We start from the raw sequence: 20,134 nt of genomic DNA on the forward strand, positions 1-20,134 counted from the left end.
CTCTGTCGTATGTTTCTTTTTCATGATGAGCGACAGAGAATGACGTTGGGTCTGGAAGTGATTTGGAAGGTTGGATCTGGTTCTGGTCGAGGTACAGCTGGAGGAGGGTTGTCCGCCGTGGTCCCCTGTTGTAAGGCTCCAAGTCTACTCGGGCACGTTTTTAGATAGCGATTTTTCTATTGTCGAGAGAAGTGGCTCACGATTAGAGCCGTCGACACAGAGTTTCGCAGAGTGTTTGGTGCTATATAACGATATATTTCAACGGAATTCCTTGTTTGTTTCTGGGATGGCTCATTCGTATGACGGTCGTTCTCCCCTATCTTCTCCTTCACGGAGGGAACCACAGAAAACAGGTTGCGTGGGACATGAAAGGATTCCCTCAGACCTTCGTGTCGAGCTGTTCCAGCCGCCAGCAGTGGGTCAGTTCCAACACCCGGTGATGGTGACAGAACCACAAGACGAGGAGAGCTGGGCCATACGGCAAGCCTCGCGACTGCGGTTGGCCGAGCAAAGGCGGCATGAGCGGGAGGTGACGAGGCAGCGCAAGCGGGAGGCGACGAGGCAACGCAAGCGGGAGGCGACGAGGCAACGCGAGCTAGAGATCACCCGGCAGCGGCGAGAGACGATCAGATCGATGGACGAGGAGGAGCGCCACCGTCAGCAGACGGAGACGATGCGGCAGCAGGAAGAATACCGCCGCCGTCAACACGAGGAGAGGTGTCTGCGTCAAGAAGAACATCGGCGTCTCCGGGAAGAGGAGAAAAGACGACGGCTGGAAGAGGAACGAGCACGGCATCCGGTAGCCGAAGAAATGAGACAGTGGCTGGAGAGACGCCGGCGTGCTGGCGAGGAGGAGGCGCGACGCCAAAAAGAGCTCGAAGAGCATTCGGGCCAGGTTCGCCAAAGGGCTCGAAGGGCGAGGCAGGAAGCAGATTCGTTAACCCCAGAGTACGGGACAGTGTTCCTTTATACGTTAAGTCTGCTGGAGTTACTGACAACGTATGATCAGGAGACGACGTCGGCCACGGCAAGAGGGGTCATCCACGGACAGAAGGGCTGGGCAGGCAGAGGATACTGGCCTGGAATCTGCGGAGATGATTGCGCAGCAAAGGGAAGCACTAGACCGACTGGTCCAGGCAGCGGAGCAGTCCTTCCAAGAGAAACAGGCAGCCTCAGTTCGCCGTGACTGGTGCAACCCTATTCCATCAGAACGTAAAGTCGACACCGTGCAGTCGTTCTTGAAAGCGTTTCATGACGAGAGCACCATGGAAATAGCAACGTGCTCCGTCTGCTATATGAAGAAGAAGCCACGGGACCTTGACCATGTCAACTGGAAAGAGGCGATCCCTGTGGAGATCCAGCCAGTCATGACGAGTCTTCTGGCGTGTAAGAGGTGTTTTCCGGAGGAAGATGGCGAGAATGTCGTGCCGGTCTGCTTTATCTGTCGAGCCGCTTTCGACCGACGTCGGGTCCCGGAGTCATGTATGGGTAGCACGATGGGTACCGGCTGCGAGCATCGATACCCAACGGAATTGCGAGACCTCAGTCCTTTGGAGGAAAAGCTCATCTCACTCAATGCGGCTTACGGGTTCATTACCAAGTTCAACGTGCAACGTGGCCAGAAGACAGGCTCGACGTATCGGAAACACGTCGTGGGCCATATCTCGGTCTTCCCCAACGACGTGGAGTCTTTGGCGGTCAACATCTTACCGCATCCACTCGTATCAGCCTTGGACCAGGTGCATGTAATTTGGACCGGTCTAGAGCGGCCAAAGCCACTGGATGTGAGCAAGCTGCTGACCGTCCGACCGAGTGCTCTTCGCACGGCATTGCAGTGGTTGCGGCTGAATAATCCTCTTTACGCGGACATTGTGATTAACGAGAAAGAGATGGATAGTTGGTTCTTTGAGGGCGGCAGCCAGGTGCCGTCTTTGGCGTACCAACGGATGGTGAGAGAGCAAGAGACTGCAGAGGAGAGCATCCGGACAGCGCAGATCGTGCCGCCGACCGATCGAGGACAGGATCTCCCGGTCGAGCCACCGACCGTTGAGGATATTGCGACGGAATTAGCAGATAGATCTAAGCGCAGTCCTGTTCCGGCCGAGCCAACGCCCAGCGCACCCACCGCCAGTTCGGAGGAGGTGATGGCTGAAGAAATGGAGGAGCGGGTGTTTGAGCTACGCACTTCGGCCATGTTTTCGATTGACGACCAGGCCGCTTTCGCAGAGCAGGAAAAGCTAGAATTCATCAGTCTGGAGCTACAAGCAGAGCGCGAGTCTGACGACCGCCATGAGGCTAGGGCCGGCGACGCACCGTCCATGCAGGTTCATGGTTCCTCGGAACGGCCGTTCGTTCGGGTGTCGCGCGGTAGTGAGTTCGCTGACGCCTTCTCACCCGATTATTTTCCCAAGACGTTCCCTTGTTGCTTCCCATTTGGGCGTGGGGGACCACGGGTAGCGGACCGTAACGAAGAGGGAGGCTCAGCGAATCCGCTGTTGCGGGATATGACGTTGGAAACATGGGCCAAAGTTTTCCTGCAGCGCCACGGTGGGCATTTTGCCCAGCACCCCGTGTTTGGTTTTCTCATATTCAATGTTCTTGCAAGGTCCCGGAACCGGTGGATTGCCAACGGGCGCTTCCAGCGATCCGCATTTCGACGCATAGAGGGCATCCATCGGAGGCTGACGCCGGAGCGGTTGCGAAGCGCGCAAAAGGAGATGTCCGAGACGGGAAAGACGACAGATGAGGACGTTCTGGCGCTCATGAAGGAGCTCTCTCTGTACGGTGGGCGGCACCCACTATCCAACGAGAGCCGAATGGCGATGCGCAAGAAAATCCGGTCCATGATCGTGGCCTTTGGCCTCACAGCGATCTGGTTTACGCTGAATCCAAACGACATCAGCAACCCCGTAAAGCTGAAGCTCGCGGCGCACAGGGGGCGAGATGGCGAGGCCGCTAGAGCCTTTCTCAGCGCACTGTCCACGACGCTGCAGGAGAGGACGCTGTCAGTTCACGATCCTCTCAGCTCGACGTTGTTCTTTTTCCGTAAGATCTCCTTCTTCTTTGAGCACTACGTCCGTGTCGGACGGCCATCCATCTATGGGAACGTGAGTCACTATTACGCCACGATAGAGACGAACGACCGCGGGGCCCTTCACCTGCATGGCCTGCTGTGGCTGGACGGGAACCTGGATCTGGCGAATCTCGTCCGCGATATGGCCAATCCCGACGAGGGGGAATACCGGTCCAAAGTGAAGGGCTTCGTGGATGACGTATTCACCGCGACCCTGGACGAGACCCTGGCAAAAGAGGCAACCGAGAGTGGTAGGAAGACCACTATAGTACAGCCCCAGTTGATGCACGATGCGGAGTGGTTCTCAAGGGAGTTTGAGCGTGAAGCCAACTTCGTGGCGTCTCGCTGTCAGGTCCATCACCACACTGCTACATGTGTGAAATACTCGTTCAAGGAAGTTCTCAGGTCGGGCGCGGAGAAGCGCAAAGCGCAATTGTGTCGGTTCCGGGCTCCGTGGAAACTAGTGCCAGAGACCAGCTTTACGGAGGACGGCCTGCTCGAGGTTAAGAGGGACCATCAGATGGTCAATCAGTACAACCAGAGTATGGCCGTGGGTCTTCGGCACAACATTGACATATCACCAATCCTTACGCGGAAGAAGGGGCTGGCGCTCGTCTACTACATCTGTAACTACGCCACGAAGCTCAACGCTCCGATGTGGAAGCGGCTAGCCTATGCGGAGGAGTTGCTGGATACGGCGCGGCAGCAGCAAGGAGAGCCAGACGACCCCGGTGCGTGGTCGGCGATGAAAGAGGCCACTAGATCGTTCTTCTTACGAGTCGCAAATCGAATCCACACGAGCAGAGAGCTCTCACAGCCCGAGGTCCTTGGTTATCTGCTCGGCTTTGAGACAGACTTCACCAACGTGTCTGACTGGACCTGGATACATCTCAATTCCTTGTACTGGGCCTGCGCTAGACAATGGGCCGGTCTGCGAGAAGCGTTGTCGATGCTTGGCCAAGAGCCGCACCCAGACAATGTTTACTTCCAAGCAAACGGCTTCAAGCTTCCTTACCTGGAAGCGTACAAGCACCGCGGCCCAATCCTCGCACATCTTTGTTTCTACGACTACGTGTCCTTTGTGGTTCTGAAAAAGGAACGCCACCATCGCAGAGGCCCAAGCTCAATGTCAATTCGTTTCCCGCCGGCGGCGACAATCTGTGAAGGCTGGGTCCAATGTCTCCGAATGCCCCATAAGACGGCAGTACCCATCCTTGACGGTCGTCTAACGGATGAGTTCGACGAACAGGATGAGAATTTGGTGAAGAGGTAGGTATCACGGCGCTGGTATGTGGAGCAAGAGAGTTTACACCCTCTACGTATAGAAACGCAGTGTTGCATCTTGCCCTTTTTGTTCCATGGGAAAAATTTCAGGGCGAGCTAGCGGACGATATACCAGGACTTTGGCGGTCGCTTGAGGGGCAGCTGGGCGCTCGAATACGTTCGCATGTTCGAAATATCGCTTTGCTTCGCGTCTCGGCGGACGATGCCCGTGCTGATCGAAAGCTCCAAGGCCTGGAACAGGAATCCGAGGACGTCATGGACGAGTTTGACTTTGGCGACCGGGTGGGGGACGATGACGGCGTCGGGGCGAACGTCGAGAGCATCAATCCTCAGGAGCATTACGAAGCCTTCCTGGATGTCTTGTCCGCGGTCCGAGGTAGCGAGATCAGGGATGTGGCGGCGACTTCGGCCCTGAGGCGCTTGGACGAAGAAGCGAGAGCAGTTGACCCAAGCCAGGACGACAGCACTGCCGCCGAGCGCGGTCGCCATTTCTATACCATGCTGCAGGACTTCCAAGATTCGCCTTTCCGTGGCATTGGACTTCCCAGCCGCGAGGAGATTGACGCGATATTGAAGGTCCAAAAGAAAAAGGACAGTAGCGTAACAGCAACTATCCGGGGCAGGCAAACGAATCCGTCTTCTGCGCATGACGATGGGTCTCATCGGAGCTCACAGCGGCACACTCACAGAGGCGAGCGACTAGCGGACGAAGTCGGTCCGGGCGGACAGATGCAGCTCGAGCTCGGTCGTTACGCAACGTATGTCGATGTCGCCTTGGGTCTTACGAGGCACTGGACCCTGAACAAGCTCCAGTCGCTGGCGGTATTACTACCAGCAGCGTTCCTTGACGACCGCGGCACGCGGCTGCAGGAAGAGGGGGGCCGGCAGCACTTCCAGTACGTTGGCGGCGAGGGCGGCACGGGGAAGTCTCGCGTCATCCACGCAATCCACGACATGTTCCGGCTGAAGGACGGTCTCCATACACTGCTCCTGACGGGCGCCAGCGGCAACGCGGCCGCGCTGATCGGCGGGGTGACGCTGCACTCGGCGACCAACATTGGATTCGAGGGCAAGAACGAGGTTGCAAGGAACATATCGGAAGAAGAAAAGCTGCGTTGGAAAAATATGGTCATGTTGATCGTCGATGAGATCAGCCAGGTGGGCGGGCTCACGCTCGCGGCGGTAGACAGCCGTCTGCGGCAGTACAGGGACGACCAGCATTGCCCGTTTGGTGGGATCCCAATGGTCCTGTTCTTCGGCGACTTCTTCCAGTTCGACCCCGTTCTGCAGACCAGCCTCCTCTTGCCAATGCCTAGGGACCGCGGCGGACAGAGACCAGAGAGCGCTGCAAGGCACCTAGCTGCACATAAGCTGTTCCTCCAGTTCACCACCGTTGTCATCCTCCGCGAACAGGTCCGCGCAGCCGGCTGTCCAAAGCTGCGGGGCTTCCTTCGGCGCCTGCGCAATGGCGAGCAGACCGAGCTAGACTTCCAGCGGCTATGCCACCGCGTCTATACACCGTCGTGCAAGTCCTCCTTCGTAGATGGTTTGAGAGCCATTACGCCTCTGAACCAAGACCGGTGGGACCTGAACATGGCCGCCGTTGTCCAGTGGGCTCGTGCCCACGGCAGACACATCTCCATCTTTGTGGCCAAGCATGACACCGATTCGGGGAAGCGACTAAGTGTGGAAGAGCTGTGCCGCGTGCTTCGCTACGGAGACGATTCCCAGCTGCCAACCCCGGGCCTGTTCTTCTACGCTCAAGGGATGCCGGTGGTGGTGACTCGGAACCAGTTTGTCGGGCTAAAGGTGGTCAACGGCGCACCTTTCAAGGCCGTCGACATCTTTCCCGACCTTGCTGCCGGCACCATTGCCCTCGCCAGTGACGTGACTCTTCATCTTGGACCGCCGGTGGCCGTCCTCCTTCAGTCAGACGATAGCGCGGACCTCGCCATCCCCGGGCTCCCTAACGGCACCATCTTGATCAAGAGCAAGACGGTCGCCATCCCGAGCCAAATGCGGGGGAAGGAAGGCAGATGGAGGGGCAAGCCGGGTTTTCGGCGGGTTACCCATAGAACAGGACCTCTTTGTACGCCGGCCTTCGCCATGACAGATCAGAAGAGCCAGGGAAAACAATTCTCGGACGTCCTCGTCAACCTCAAAGGCGTCCACTTTGGCGGCACGGCGACTCGACCTAGCTTCATGAGCCTGTATGTGCAGCTGTCGAGGGCGCAGAGCTGGGACGGGCTGCATCTGTTCCGGAAGCCGGCGCGCGGTGACTTTATCGAGCCGAAGAACGTGCTTGATAAAGACATGAAGGCGGCAATCCTCAAGCTGGAACGACAGGGCGAGGAAACCAGACGGCGGTTCGAGCAGGACCACAGGCACGAACCGTGGTTCCAGGAATGGGACGCCATGGCCGAATTAGCGCAGGCCACTGAAGCAGCTGACGAAGATGCGGGTACGTCGCTCTAGTAGTAATAGTCAACCCATAATAGATGTCGACCCTAAAACCTCATTTTCGCCACTTTTTGACAGAAACTTGATATCTTGGTTCGTGATTGTCGAGGATTGCGCGACGGAGGCACACAAAGGCACGAGTGAAGCAGCGAGTCACAGGGGCCCTGATGCCAATGTGGGGGTAAGCGGCTTTTTTCTGGCGATCTGATTGGCCAGATCAAAGCAACAACGGTCCGTGCACCTCCACCGCCAAGTCCAACCGCGAGATGCTAATTCGATGAAGCAGAATGCAGATGACGCCAGACGTCGAGATGCTCGAGAGAGAAGTCGAAAAGGAGAAAAAGCCAAAATTCTACAGTGAGAAGTCGACAGTACAGGTTAGAAATGACACCGTTTTTCAGGCTTGTTTTAGTGGAGAAAAAACTGGTCCGTGCTTAGAGCAGGCCATGGCATTTTCGCCCTAAGGAACCTGGAGTTCCTCCAGGCAAAAAGCCAAAATTCTACAGTGAGAAGTCGACAGTACAGGTTAGAAATGACACCGTTTTTCAGGGTTGTTTTAGTGGAGAAAAAACTGGTCCGTGCTTAGAGCAGGCCATGGCATTTTCGCCCTAAGGAACCTGGAGTTCCTCCAGGCAAACGTACAAATTACAACTACCTCTAGGTACCTAACCATTTCTGTGTTTTACAAAATTCGCTACCTAGGTAGGTACACTAGTACTTGAGTAATCTATTTCTTATTAAGCTTAAAGTTTCCATTTGTGACGAACCTGCCTAGGATCCTATCCTGTTAGGGTTCAGTGAAGGTAATCTTGCAAAGGATGCTTAGGTTCGGTGCAGCCAAAAGGTGCACAACAATAGACTTGTCTCAACAGTAGGCTTGCGAGCTTGTAGCGAACTGTAGTTGTGATTACTAACTGGAGAACTCCCAGAGCTCTCCAGAACGAGTGACTATATACTATCTAGGCCCCTAGGTACCTTCGTACCTCTTCCCTTGGGAACGTGAGGAACGGTGGTCGTTCTTGTTCCTTATAGAGGAACCTCAGGAACGGTAGCCGTTCCCCTCGTTCCTCTGCTGATTGGTCCGGGACCCATCTTTAATGATTGGCTGGGGACGCTTCCCACGCGCCCTCCATCGGGACCCTGCATGCGGCCATAACCGTGACACCATTCCATTCATCACTTCACCATTAAAGATTTTCGATCTTATGAATCGTAAGGTACTAATTCTTGTAAATATTAACTATCTCTTAGTCGAATTTATAACTTAGTATGTAGAGGATTCATCGGACTTCGCCGTCACAACCGCTTTTTCGGCTTTAACCCGTTCCGATTCCCCCCCTGGTGTCAATACCTTGTCGTCTTTCCGCAAGTCCACCGGACGTTCCGGTACCATAAAAGCGACCAACGACGTGGCTGGAATCGTCAGACCAAACATGGCAAACGAAATGACGAGGTTGACCATAGGTGATACGGCAGCCGCACCAATTCCAAACGAGACGCTTGAGCCGATGGACTCGAACGTCCGCACCAGGCTGACCGCTAGAGTCAAGGTCTCCATGTCGTCAAAGAATGCACCCACGATCCAGTACACATACATGTAGTGGGACTCGTTGAGAAACCTGTCACAATCAGTTTCATGGACTCAAGGTTCGCACAACGACAGGCTTGCTTACCTCAAGATGACCATAGACCCAAAGCCCCGACCAAAGCCTGAATTCTCCCAGTCTAGAGTGACCCGAGGATTAGAATCACCGTACAGTTTCTCATTCGATACCTGCCAACCAAACGTCCCAAGCATGCTCACAACAAAAAAGAGCCAGCATGCTTTGGCAAGTGTTGGCCGGCTGAAATACTTGAGATCATAGAACCAGCCCCAGAAGATGTTGGCCAACGTGGCGACAATGCCGGAAACCAGGGCTCCAAGGGTTCGAGCACGGACGGAGAAACTGGCCTTGTTAGCATATCTCGGTACTTCCAAGGGGGAGTTACTCCAGGAAACATACTACTTGGTCATGTAGATGCCCAAATACGTCGAGTTCCACTGGAACCCAATCAAGATGGGCACCAACAGGAACATCTCCTTTCGCTTCATGAGCTTCCAGGTCTTGCGCAGCTCCTCTTTCAAAGTCGTGCCCTTTGCCGCAACCCGGCCGCGCGTGCCGTCGCTGCGTATCACCTTTTCTGGCGGAGAAATCAGGAACGCTAAAGGCAGACCAAGGCACTGCAGCGCGATCAAGACGATGTATGTGCTGTACCCAACCTTGCCACGATTGCTAGTCCCGACGTTCAAGGAAAGCTGGATGGAGGCCCCGATAAGCTGGCCTAGCTCACGGAGGCCAAGCCATATGCCGGCTGGAGAGGGACGGTGTCAGATATGTCCATGCCTCCGGCTTTGGGGGCTGACAATGGGACTTACCAAACTTGCCGCGGTCCTTGACTTCCCCGTATCCGAGTGCAATGGCACCTTCAGACGCCCAAAGAGCTGACGCCGCAATACCGCACAACGCGCCGCCAAAAAGGACAAACCACTCTGTCCCGTACCGGTTGTTGACGTACAACGAAGCCGAATAGGGGGCATACCCCAGCGTGCCGATGATCAACACCTTCTTGACGCCAATCCTGTTCGCAATGATGCCGAAGATGGTGCAGCCAAATACCATCAACCTTCATCTTCCGTTAGTCCCATTCTCACATCGGTTTTTTAGGGGGTTTGTTGCCTCACCCAAACGTCAAGGCATTGGATCCGTTCACTAAGTACGGCTCCTGCTGGCCGCCTGCGCCCGTGCTGTTGAGGGCGTTCCAGATGCCTGGCTGCGTGAAGGAGATCAACCCCACGATGATGACGTTGAACAGCGGGCTGCGGTACCACCTCGTGAACCGAGACACGGGCTTTATCTGTTCCTCGGCCGTTCCGGCAACTTCTAAGGCGTTGGCATCATCGTTTCTCTTCTCCAGGTTCTCCTCGGTGGAAGACATTGTGTATGCCTTGCCAGCCACGTGCGTTTAAGGGGCGAAATAGGGGAAAGGGAAGGATGCTGTCGCAAAAAGCATGGGGAACCTTTCTTTATTCCCTTTATTACTCTTGGGATCATCTCGCATTCTGCAACCAAAATACCGGCAGCCATCCCACGGCCTCGGTTGGGGATCCACTACCGGGCGTGCTATCACTGAACGCTCTGGTTTCATGTGGGGTTTCTAGGTCCCGATTGGCATAGCGGCAGATGTCGTGATGAACTGTTCCGATGGTGAGATATGTACATACATATATGCCCGCTTGAGACCGGCATTCCTGCCCCTTTCTCCGCCATGCGATGGATGGCATTGGCTGTTTTCCCATGCCACATCCATTAATTCACGGCTCCGAACGGCGTTTGGGAACTTGGTGGCATGGCATTTTCCTGAACGAAACCTCCAATGTGACGAACCTACTCCAGGATCCTATCCTGTTAGGGTTCAGCTTCGGTGAAGGTAATCTCTGCAAAGGATGCTTAGGTTCGGTGCAGCCAAAGGGTGCACAACAATAGACTTGTCTCAACAGTAGGCTTGCGAGCTTGTAGCGAACTGTAGTTGTGATTGCTAACTGGAGAACTTCCCAGAGCTCTCCAGAACGAGTGACTATATACTATCTGCTATCACTCGTGTCACTGGTGATACTGGTGATAACGCCTAGGTTATCACCTCGATCACTAGTGACCCTGGCGATTATCACCTTCTTCACCCGTGATAATCGTGATGCTACTATGATTGGTTCCTTAAGCGATTGGCTGTCGGTGCGTCCCGCACCTCCGACTGCAGCCTCCCTGGCCGCCCTTATGGTCATTCATGACATCCAACTCAATCCCTGTCGCGGGCCCCGATATTTGAGGTGGATGTGTGGAACTTGATGCCAGGGATGGGCTGGCACCACCAACATGCTGGAGAGACCCACGCATCGCCGGGGTAAGAAAGCCGGATTCTAAGGGCAGGAACAGGCACTCCAAGTCATGAGTATATTGAACTGTGGAGCTCGAGATTTGGCCCCTTTCTGTCCCTGTGGGCACACACATTTGTGGTTTATTCATCAGAGGGTGCGAAGCGCCTCTGGTAACGGTCTATTCCTTCATGTTGGAGCATTGATCTTAGGTTTATCAAACAATGAGCAAGACCTGGGGAGATCCTGCTCCGTCCTTGTCGACAGTGAGCGGCTTCCCGTTCCACCTTTTCCACCCTCCACCCTTCCCAAACGGACGCCCCCCCGACGCGACCCTCGTCCGCCTTTTCGAGTGTGATGGAGGTTTGCCGCGGAATCTCTGCCGACGAGACAGAAGACGCCAAATCACCAACTTCTACCTTTTCGGTCGTCTCCAATCCAGGCCTCAAGGATGTCCTCGGCTGGCCGCGTCCCCTGTCGTGCCTGGTTGTCCAAGTTGAGTACCACCTCCTCAAAGCTCTCAATATCAAACAAGGCGTCGCGCAAGGAAGTGAGCTATTGAAGGCAGGCGTCGTAGAGCATAGTTAATATGAGAGGAATTCGGTTGCTGCGCAGAAGCAGGCCAGCAGCCGGAACCCATTTGTGACCCTCGCAGGGGCTGGAGACGGCGAGGGATGGGTCTCCGTGGACGCGGTGGTTGGAATTGATCGCTGACATATTGGAACCACGCATTGCCAACGCAGAGAATGTGACGCGTTAGGTCGGAAGGCTCATCGTTGTCCCGCCCAGCGAGTGGTAGTGTTGCTTCGCGGCCTTCGTGGGAGAGGCTTAAACAAGGCCCATCCATAAGGATGACGCGTGTGTTTGCATCTTCGGGCCGATCAGGCCCCCGTTGGGCGATGGCGCTCTCGAGCAGGAGGATGGCGACCTCGCGCACGAAGTCTCGCGGGGTGTATGCGCCGGGACGGAAGCGTCATTCGTTGCGGCGTGTTGTTAGCGGAAGCGATTGTTGATGGGGGGGTTTGACGATACTCCGGCTTTCCAGTAGCCCCAGCCCCCAAAACTCGAGACATTGGACGGACTCACTGACATCGTAATTTGTCTCAGACTCGGAGTCCGGGTTCTTTTTTGGGCTCGGCAACGACGTGTGAGCTTCGGGATTGGTTGGTGGCTCACCGCCACCCGTGATGGTCCGATGAGTTAGGTAGGTACCTAGGCTGAGAAGGTTGAGACAATTTGACCTGTTCGGCTCCTGCAGAGGCTCGGCAAACTGTCTCATTAATCATCGTCCACGTCGTATTCATGCCGTTGGTACCTTATTTTCAGCTGGGATGAACGTAAAAGAACGGCCCCCAACCAACGTGCTTGCGAAATCAAGCCCGTCTGGCCAACAACCTCCGAAGTCCGCCGCACACCGCTATGCACGCCACTGATTGTGGCATCTGCAGGCTGACAATATTACTCTAATATTGATTTTCCTAGTATTCCGTCTTGACGACTTCGGGGGATGGTCTCCGAGACTTGGATACGTATCATCCCCTTTGGTGGCTGGGCTTGGAAGTTGGGGGTCATCCATCGGTCATCATATTGCCAGTTTAGAACCCCGAACTCTCGAGACTGATTTCCATCTTGGTAACCAAATCTCAAAAACATCCGGACAGTCTGTTTTTTGTCTTGCCAATCATCCAATTATCTCATAACAATTTACCCAGCACGAACATGGCTGTAGCGGAAATCCCGGCCCGAGAGGCCAAGGACCTCACCAACCTGTTCACAGGTACAGAAGGCATCTATCTTCTGCCCCATCATGCCAAAGAAATTGAGCGTCTCAGGGAGCAACATGCTCTCATCCGGTTCTCTACCGGCGACGTCTTGGTGACTGCGCCCCTGAAACAGCCCAAGATCAAAGTCCTTGATTGCGGCGCCTCAGAAGGTGAGCAAAGCAACCAAACCCGGCCTGTCACTTCCTGCAAGGCTCTAACCAGAATTTTCGGTTCCAGGCACGTGGCTCCTAGACCTCCCCCTGCTATATCCGCAGCACGAATGGTCGCTCCACGGGGTGGATATTGGTTCCTCCCTCTTCCCGCCCAAAGTTGGCCCCTACGCCGCCCTGGATCTCCGCGAGTTTGATATCCGGTCTCCTACGCCGCCGGAACCGTCCTGGACCCAAGGGTTTGACCTCGTCCACCAGAGGCTCTTAATCTGGGGTCTGCAGAAGTCGGAATGGGCCACGGTGGTGAAGAACCACTTCTCGCTCGTGAAGCCTGGCGGCTGGATCCAGCTCGTCGAAGGCCAGTGGGTGGACCGCGATCACCCCTTTGACCCGGTAACCCATCCCAACCTGGACAAGATGTACCGGATGCAGTGGTGGTGCACGGAAAACTTCGGCATGGACATGTTCATCGGGTACAAGCTAGAAGATTTACTGAAGGAGGCTGGGTTCAAGAACGTGCATAAAACACAGTACACTTTGGGATACGGCGCCCTGGCCAAGAGCCCTGAGTGGAAAAAGCGATCGGTCGACATGTGGGTTCACACGTTCCGGGGTTTGGGAGCACTGCTGCCCAAGGGTGGCATCCCGGGTGTCCTGGAAGACAAAGCCGAGTTTGACCAGTTGATGATCGACTTGCACAAGGAAACTCTGGAGCTGGGCTATGCGCCGAAGATGAACTTTGTGATCGGGCAGAGGCCTGAAGAGCGCTGAGGATGTCATTTTCGGGTGACACCATTACTCAGCATGTTGGATGTATCTAGATACATACAAGGCGCGTACATATTTGTACATGCCAGGTCCGTAGAACAAGTAATGATGCGGGGTAGATACCATGCAGGGACAGTTCTTGGACATGACCAGTTTCCCCCAAAGGCTTTACTCGTCTGGGTATTTTGAGGAACCAGAATGCATCTGGTGCCGGGCATAGGATGTATCTTCACCATGCCCTCTCTGGTAATCGAAGATAGCCTTATGTTAGGGTGGGCTGTGCCAGTCCCGACTCCAAGTCACTGGATCTCAACACCTTAACGCTCGAAGTAGAACCAGTACATGATAGACTGAACAGCAAGACAACCCATGACGAAGTGGGAGTGTTTAGCACGAGTGAGCGGACCCATAGTTTATTATCCCCCTCGGGTACATGTAGTCTGCATCAAGCGCAACAGTGATCTCCGCCCAACTAACCTGATTGCCTTGTGAGATAAGGGTGTGCAACATGAAGCTTTCCATATACTATTCTATTTATTCATCAGAGCCAGATGCCCGCCGGGCTACTCGATTTCCTCCACTTGAGAGACAGCAGCCTTTTCAACATCCACGCTGTTCTCAAAAACTTGAACCCCAAATAGGCGGTCCATCTCCTCGAGACTGAGATTTTTAGTTTCCGGCACGAAGAAATACACCCACGGTATGGAAAGGGTGATACACGAGGCGAACAGGAAGTAAGTTCCATAACCGATGTCGGCGATCATATACGGTGTGGCCCGCGCGATCATGAAGTTGAAGATCCAGTGGGTTGCCACGCATATCGAGATGCAAGCTCCTCGAATCCTTAGCGGGAAGATCTCGGCGGCGATGATCCATGGCACACCGCCGTATGAAAAGCACCAGCCCACGGCGTAAATGTATATCATGACGATCGAAGCATAGCCTCCGGCGCTGACACCGCCCTCCGCCGAGGGTTGCGCAATCTTGATATAGGCGCCTATAAAAAACAGCGCGAAGGCCTATAACGCAGACGGTCAGAAAAGCCACGATTGTCACACGGAGAGGGGACTTACCATAGCGGCAGCTCCAATCATCAGCATGCGCGTGCGCCCGAAACGATCAACCACCCACAGCATCGAGATCATGGTAGCTATGAAGCGCACAAGGCCGTAAATACCGGTTGCAAACAGTCCATTGTTGACACCAGTAATACCGACAGACTCGAAGATGGTTGGACTGTAGTAGTTGATAGCGTTGGAACCTGCCATCTGCATGAAGACGAACAGCACAACGCCAATGCTAAGCCGTCTGCGGTTGCTCGGTTCCGCCATCTCACGCAGGGTCGCCTTGAGTCCGCTCGGCCCGGCCAGCGAATCTTCGTACGCGATCTGGTTCAAGATGCCGGTGGACTCCTCGACCATGTACGGGTGGTCGGCCGGGATCTTGCGCAGCTTCTCCAAGACGGCGATGCACGCCCCGGGGCCCTTGTGGCGAGCCAGCCAACGCGGCGATTCCGGCATCCACAGCAACCCAAGCGCGAGCAACCCCCCAGGGATCAGCTGAACACCAAAGCTGACCTCCCACTGTGCCGAGTTAGAGTCGGCAATGTTCCTGGCAAGCCCGTAGTTGATCCAGAAGCCGACAAACGTGCCGCCCGAGACGAAGCACTCGTAGATACCAATCAGCCGGCCGCGGATGGCGGGCGGCGACAGTTCGGCGACGTAGGTGGGGACGATCATGGTGGCCATGCCGACGCCGATGCCTCCGATGCCCCGGCCCGCGAGCAGGGCGGCGTAGGAGCCTCTCGCGCCGGTCTGGACGGCGGACCCGGCCACGAAGAAGATGGTGAGGAGCAGCATGGTTTTGAGGCGCCCGAAGCGATCGCTGAAGGGTCCGGCGACAAATGATCCTAGGATGCAGCCGGCGATGAGGAGGGAGATTACGTTGGCGTGGAATGCCTTTGAGTCATTGTCCGAGGCATTAAGCAGGGCGAAATCTCTGTGCAATACGAGTCAGCCAACGCTCCTCGGCCGGGACCAGAGCATAGGTGCGGTACCAACCTCTTAAACGAGGGCAGAACCAAGGCTGTGCCGATGAAGCCCAAGTCGTAACCAAACATGAAGGCGCCCATGCTGGATACTAAGGCCAGGAGGTACACGCGGAAATTGTATACCTCCTTGGGCGCTGGGATGGTCAGGTGCTCATTGTGGTGGGAGGCTCTCATCGTGGGCGAGCTGCTGTTCGAGGATGTGTACATGTAGGCGACGAAGCGTCTGAAGGGTGCACCTTGAGAGCATCTTTATAATCCCCAGACCCCGATCCACCTCGTGTTAAAGTTCAAGACCCCATGGGGTTGTGGGGAGGAAACGCGGGGGCCGGGACCACCCACGCTACCTAACTGCAGGGAACATGGGCCATGCTACTGGGAAGTGTTTGTGATTCCGTGCCGCCCAGCTTCCGCGGAACCTCGTGGTGATCGTCAACCACAATGCACGCTGCACACCACGCCCGGGGCCTCCGTTTAGAAGGCCGAAGCGGAAGGTGTGCATACTTGTAGGAAGGTAACTCCCAGCTCCGTTTCAATGAGAGGGAATCCGGGCGCGTGGGACTGGGGCCACGATCTGTCCTCACGAGCGCCCCCCCCCAACGAAACCACAACTCATAGCATGATTGCTCATGAATAAAGGACGTACTCGTACGCATGTCCGGGTTTAGGTGACGTTTCGAGGGACGGAACAAACTGCCTTTCCGTCTCAAATTCGGCCACGGGTCTGGTGTCAATGGTCTCCTTGACTTGGGATTTGGCCTCTTCGATACGGGGTTTGCAGGCCGCCCGCAAAAGTGACTTGATCTAACTCGTAAATTCGACAATGCTATGTAGTTTACATCTCATCTATCGGGTGTAAATTTCTACATTGTCATCATGAGATCTTCGAGTTTTGGTGCTTTAAACCGCCTCCTCTCCGTTTATCATCTGCCGGCCGCACGCCAGATCCACGACAACTTCGCCAGCAAATATCCTCCTCGCGGTCCTGAAAACCTTGGCATATCCAATCGCTACCTCGCCATCACGACCCAGCTGCCAACCAACTGTGACTTCGATTTGCCCTGTGGGGTGGCCCACCAGCACTGTCCGTTCTTGCTTCTGTGAAAGCCGTACCGCTACTGATGGTCCGTCGCCATCGTTCCCTGTGCCGTCTTCACTCTCTGGGGGAGTTGGCGGCCCCTGTCCAGCCGCGATGGCAGAGCTGCGGGATAGGCGATGGGCCACAGTGCCGGGCACGCAGAGCGCTGCCGCAAGGCACACTGCTCCCGTGAGCTGGAGGCTTGGGTGCGGTTTCCCCATGCTATACGAGAGAACCCGTATATCCTGCTTGCTGCCGGCCTCTGGGGGTTGTAGGAAGGCAATTTTAGGGGTACCGCGAACCTTGGCGGCATCCTCCACGGTAGCTGCAAGGCCATAGCGTACGGCGCCAGCCCGTCGTATCTGCTCTACCCAGGCGTGGGCGTCGACTGAATCTGGGGTAAAGGACAGGTTTTGCGGCAAGCTGCTCTGGTCCACAAAGATGAAAGGATTTGCGGCATCCAGAAGCGTCACACGCACGTCGTGCTTGCCCACAGATGGGCCAAAATCTATGCACAGCGTCTCTTCTGGCTGTCCCGTCGGAAGTAACTTGCCGGTCATGCTACCGGCCGGCTCAACAAAGCTGACATCGATGCGGCTCCCGGTCCCGCCGAACCCGCCAATACGGCAATCGCCGTTCGGTTCGAAGAGACCTGTCTCATCAAGCTCAACCGTGTCGACAATGAGGCGACCGGTGTTGGTGTTGAAAATGCGCACATTGGCCTGAGCCATTTTAGCTTTACTTTCGAGTGAAAAGGATAAGGGTGCGTTAGGGCAGTGGGGACATACTTTGGAAGCGCCCGGTTCTGCCATGACCATGCCCTCGTCTACAGCGAACGGGCCGACGCCGGACACCATGTTTCCGCAGTTCCCCGAAAAGTCCAACTTCCCCCTGCCAACAGGGACCTGGATGAAGGTGTAGTCCACATCCACGTTCGGTCGTTTGGACCGGGCCACAACGGCAACCTTGGATGTTGTGGAGGAGCCGCCACCGACGCCGTTGAGCTGTCGCAGGTCGTTATCCAGCGAACCCATGGCGCCCAGGATGATGGGCGACCATTCGCCGACATTCGTGGGGAGATCTTCTCGTCGAAAGAACAGACCCTTGGATGTGCCAGCACGCATCATTACCGAGCGCACTGCACAGCGTTTTCTTCTCTCCTGGATGGCCATGGCGAGTCGTGGGAGCAAGCGCTCTGCGTAGATAGGGGGTGGAAATGTAACCGCTAGGATAGCTCCTGACATGCTCTATAAGCTAGGCGTGAAGTAAAACAAACAACCGCATTCGTGCAAGTGGCAGCGAGGCGCATATCAATATACCCTCCCCGTGTTTGGCTGGAAACGCCTGCGCATCCATGATGCCGCGGAACCGCACGGCTACCGGCACGGCGGGATCCGTTCAATACCAGCTGAGTTCTACCCACCGTCCTGTATCTCATCCGTTGCCCCAAGTTTGGTCTCCCCACCAGGCCGGGTCCAAGGCCACGCGATTAAACCCGAACAAGGCGTCGTCCGGCAAGAAGTCGGGGGTAAGAAGTGGGTCTGTCCCCGTTTGCCACGGGTCCAGTTGCCGCGGAACGGAAGCGATGCCGGGCGAGGTCAGGTTACCAGCGTTAGGAGCCGCGTACTGGATGGTCGGCTGATTCCGGCTTGTAAGCTCGCTCTGCTCTTGCATAAAACTCTGGATGATGGCGTCCATGTCGAATTGACGAGACGCAGCCGAAGAAGGCTCGTTTGGGAAACTCGGCGTCATAAGTGAAGAATCGGGTCTCCCGGCGAAGTTCCCAAAGCTGTTGTTTTCCCTTGCTGGATCGTCCCCAGGCCGCACCATGCTATCGACGCGCGAGTCTGCCACCAGGCGGTGGCTCGTGGGACGTACTTTTACGTTCATGCGATCGGCAAGATCGATAATGACCTTGGTAGCCTTCCGAACGGCCCAGTTCGTCTCCTGATTCGTCTCCAGGACCCCAAGACACGTCTGCAGGCATATGTGCGCTTCCGAACCGGGCTCGCGCTGGGCCGCAATCCGCACATGGATGGTAGCGCTCACGTAGGTGGCATATGAGATGAGATACGGCGCGCGGGCGATAGAGAAGGCTCGCTCGTAGGCCTCGAGTAGGTGCACAATCCGCGTGGCGGCCGTTGCGCACGACGCAAAGGCCTCGGCGGCCACCGTCTGCGACTCCAGGCGGCCTTCTGAGACAAAGGGCCGGTTCAGAAGGATGAGGAGTACATTGAACATGGCCTGGAGCGACAGTACATGAGGCGGTGGCGTTGGTTTGCTAGCATGGGCGGAGGGGTAGACGAGGTGCTCGGGGAGTTCGCGGCTCCAGAGCTCAAGCTGCTTCTTGAGCGCCTCAAGATCATCATGCAGCTGTGAAGGATGCTTTCGGACACTCTTTTCCGCGTACAGCTTGTTGATGATCTGGTTCATGATAACGCACAGTTTGCAGAGCTCAGTAAACGTGGACACGCTGTAGGCGGGACATCCGGGATAGTTGCTCGAAGCGTTGAAGGCGAATGGGGTCCAGTAATCCAGCTCTTCATATCGATCGCGGAAAACCAAAGGTACCCGCGTGTCAATGTCCTGGAGGCTCGGCGGTCGTCCTTGGTACAGTGACTGGATTTTGTCGACGACGAAGGCCCCCCAAAAGACACGCCTGTGGATCTCGACGTCCTCCTCGGACAGTCCGCTGGACCCCGATATGTAAGGCCGGTCGACGTGGATACCGAGATCTATCACCATGCGAAAAGCGAGACCTGCATACAGCCATGCGGCACTGCGCTCGTCGCCGAGAGCAAAAAGCGAGTTAGTCATGACGAGGAGGGCCTGGATGGTGGTGATCTCGCTCCGATCGAGCGCGCCCCCGAGAAGGTCCTTCACCCGCTGCCGAAAGGTCCAGCCCGCAGTGCGTACATCATCCGGGTCGCGCCGCAGCTCCAGACGAGGGCTGAATTTGGAGGCGCCAAAGTAGATGGCATTGAGCAGTAGCTTGGAAAAGTACTTGCCGCCGCAGGCCATATCGCGCATGAAGGCGGGCCGATAGGTAAGCAAAAACGAGTGATGCTGACGGTTCCAATGTAGAGAAAGCAGGTGAAGGCCAAGCTCCGGGTCGACACCGTCGAAGTCAAGCTTTCCGGCTGCGAAGTTGATGATCTCCATCTGCCGCTGGTGCGCCGCCTCCGCCATCAAGACCTTCTCAACGAGTTCCGGGGGCAGTACCCGCTCCGGCCGATTCAGGACTCCTCGGCCACCTTGTGGGGTGGGCGCTTCGAAGTGTGCACTTGTTGGGCCGTAATAGTTTGTGGTCGCCGGTCCAGCGGATTGGCTTGCATCCTGATTGACATCAATGGCCTCGGCGGTTCCGTCCTGGAAGCCATGGCGAGAAACGGCCCGGAGGCTTGGTTCTCCGATGCTTTCCGCGGGGCAGCGGCTAGCAGGCGCAGACGTCACGGGTACGGTTGAATTGGTAGTTGCATCAGAAGCATAGGTTCCGGCATGAGAACCACTGTTATTGGGAGTCCTAGGGCTCTCCCGCGCTACCATGATCTCTGCCGCGGGCGATGCCTCTGCATTCGGGG

The 20,134-nt window shown here is 55.9% G+C and overlaps 4 protein-coding genes across 4 annotated transcripts; 1 reads left to right on the forward strand and 3 right to left on the reverse strand.

The window, feature by feature from the left end:
• Positions 1-8,008: 8,008 nt before the first annotated feature.
• Positions 8,009-10,072, reverse strand: F5144DRAFT_533968 (uncharacterized protein). Its single transcript, XM_066787005.1, has 5 exons — positions 9,540-10,072; positions 9,234-9,436; positions 8,821-9,169; positions 8,491-8,763; positions 8,009-8,436 (listed from the first exon to the last, which is right to left on the reverse strand). Exons 1-5 carry the CDS (start codon positions 9,791-9,793, stop codon positions 8,082-8,084), a joined length of 1,434 nt encoding a protein of 477 aa, XP_066643566.1. The 5' UTR covers positions 9,794-10,072; the 3' UTR covers positions 8,009-8,081.
• A 2,291-nt stretch (positions 10,073-12,363) lies between these two features.
• On the forward strand, positions 12,364-13,431 carry F5144DRAFT_533970 (uncharacterized protein; the record flags this gene model as incomplete). Its single annotated transcript, XM_066787006.1, has 2 exons — positions 12,364-12,660; positions 12,728-13,431. Exons 1-2 carry the CDS (start codon positions 12,447-12,449, stop codon positions 13,429-13,431), a joined length of 918 nt encoding a protein of 305 aa, XP_066643567.1. The 5' UTR covers positions 12,364-12,446.
• Positions 13,432-13,991: 560 nt separating this feature from the next.
• F5144DRAFT_593204 (general substrate transporter) lies at positions 13,992-15,559 on the reverse strand (the record flags this gene model as incomplete). The annotated part of the gene is made up of 3 exons (XM_066790434.1): positions 13,992-14,447; positions 14,502-15,426; positions 15,489-15,559. The coding sequence occupies 3 exons, from the start codon at positions 15,557-15,559 to the stop codon at positions 13,992-13,994; spliced, it is 1,452 nt and encodes a 483-aa protein (XP_066643568.1).
• Positions 15,560-16,375: 816 nt separating this feature from the next.
• On the reverse strand, positions 16,376-20,099 carry F5144DRAFT_593205 (PrpF protein-domain-containing protein; the record flags this gene model as incomplete). Its single annotated transcript, XM_066790435.1, has 4 exons — positions 16,376-17,275; positions 17,342-17,444; positions 17,486-17,656; positions 18,019-20,099. The coding sequence occupies 4 exons, from the start codon at positions 20,097-20,099 to the stop codon at positions 16,376-16,378; spliced, it is 3,255 nt and encodes a 1,084-aa protein (XP_066643569.1).
• Positions 20,100-20,134: the final 35 nt, after the last annotated feature.

Source organism: Chaetomium tenue (genome assembly GCF_020726465.1).
Source record: "Chaetomium tenue strain MPI-SDFR-AT-0079 chromosome Unknown F5144scaffold_4, whole genome shotgun sequence".
Taxonomy (NCBI): domain Eukaryota; kingdom Fungi; phylum Ascomycota; class Sordariomycetes; order Sordariales; family Chaetomiaceae; genus Chaetomium; species Chaetomium tenue.

Coding starts and splice junctions, on each gene's coding strand:
- F5144DRAFT_533968 (XM_066787005.1), bottom strand. CDS start 9,793: ATGTCTTCCACCGAGGAGAACCTGGAGAAGAGAAACGATGATGCCAAC. Junction 9,437..9,539: donor TCCAATGCCTTGACGTTTGG/GTGAGGCAACAA, acceptor CATTGCGAACAG/GATTGGCGTCAAGAAGGTGT. Junction 9,170..9,233: donor CAAGGACCGCGGCAAGTTTG/GTAAGTCCCATT, acceptor GTCCCTCTCCAG/CCGGCATATGGCTTGGCCTC.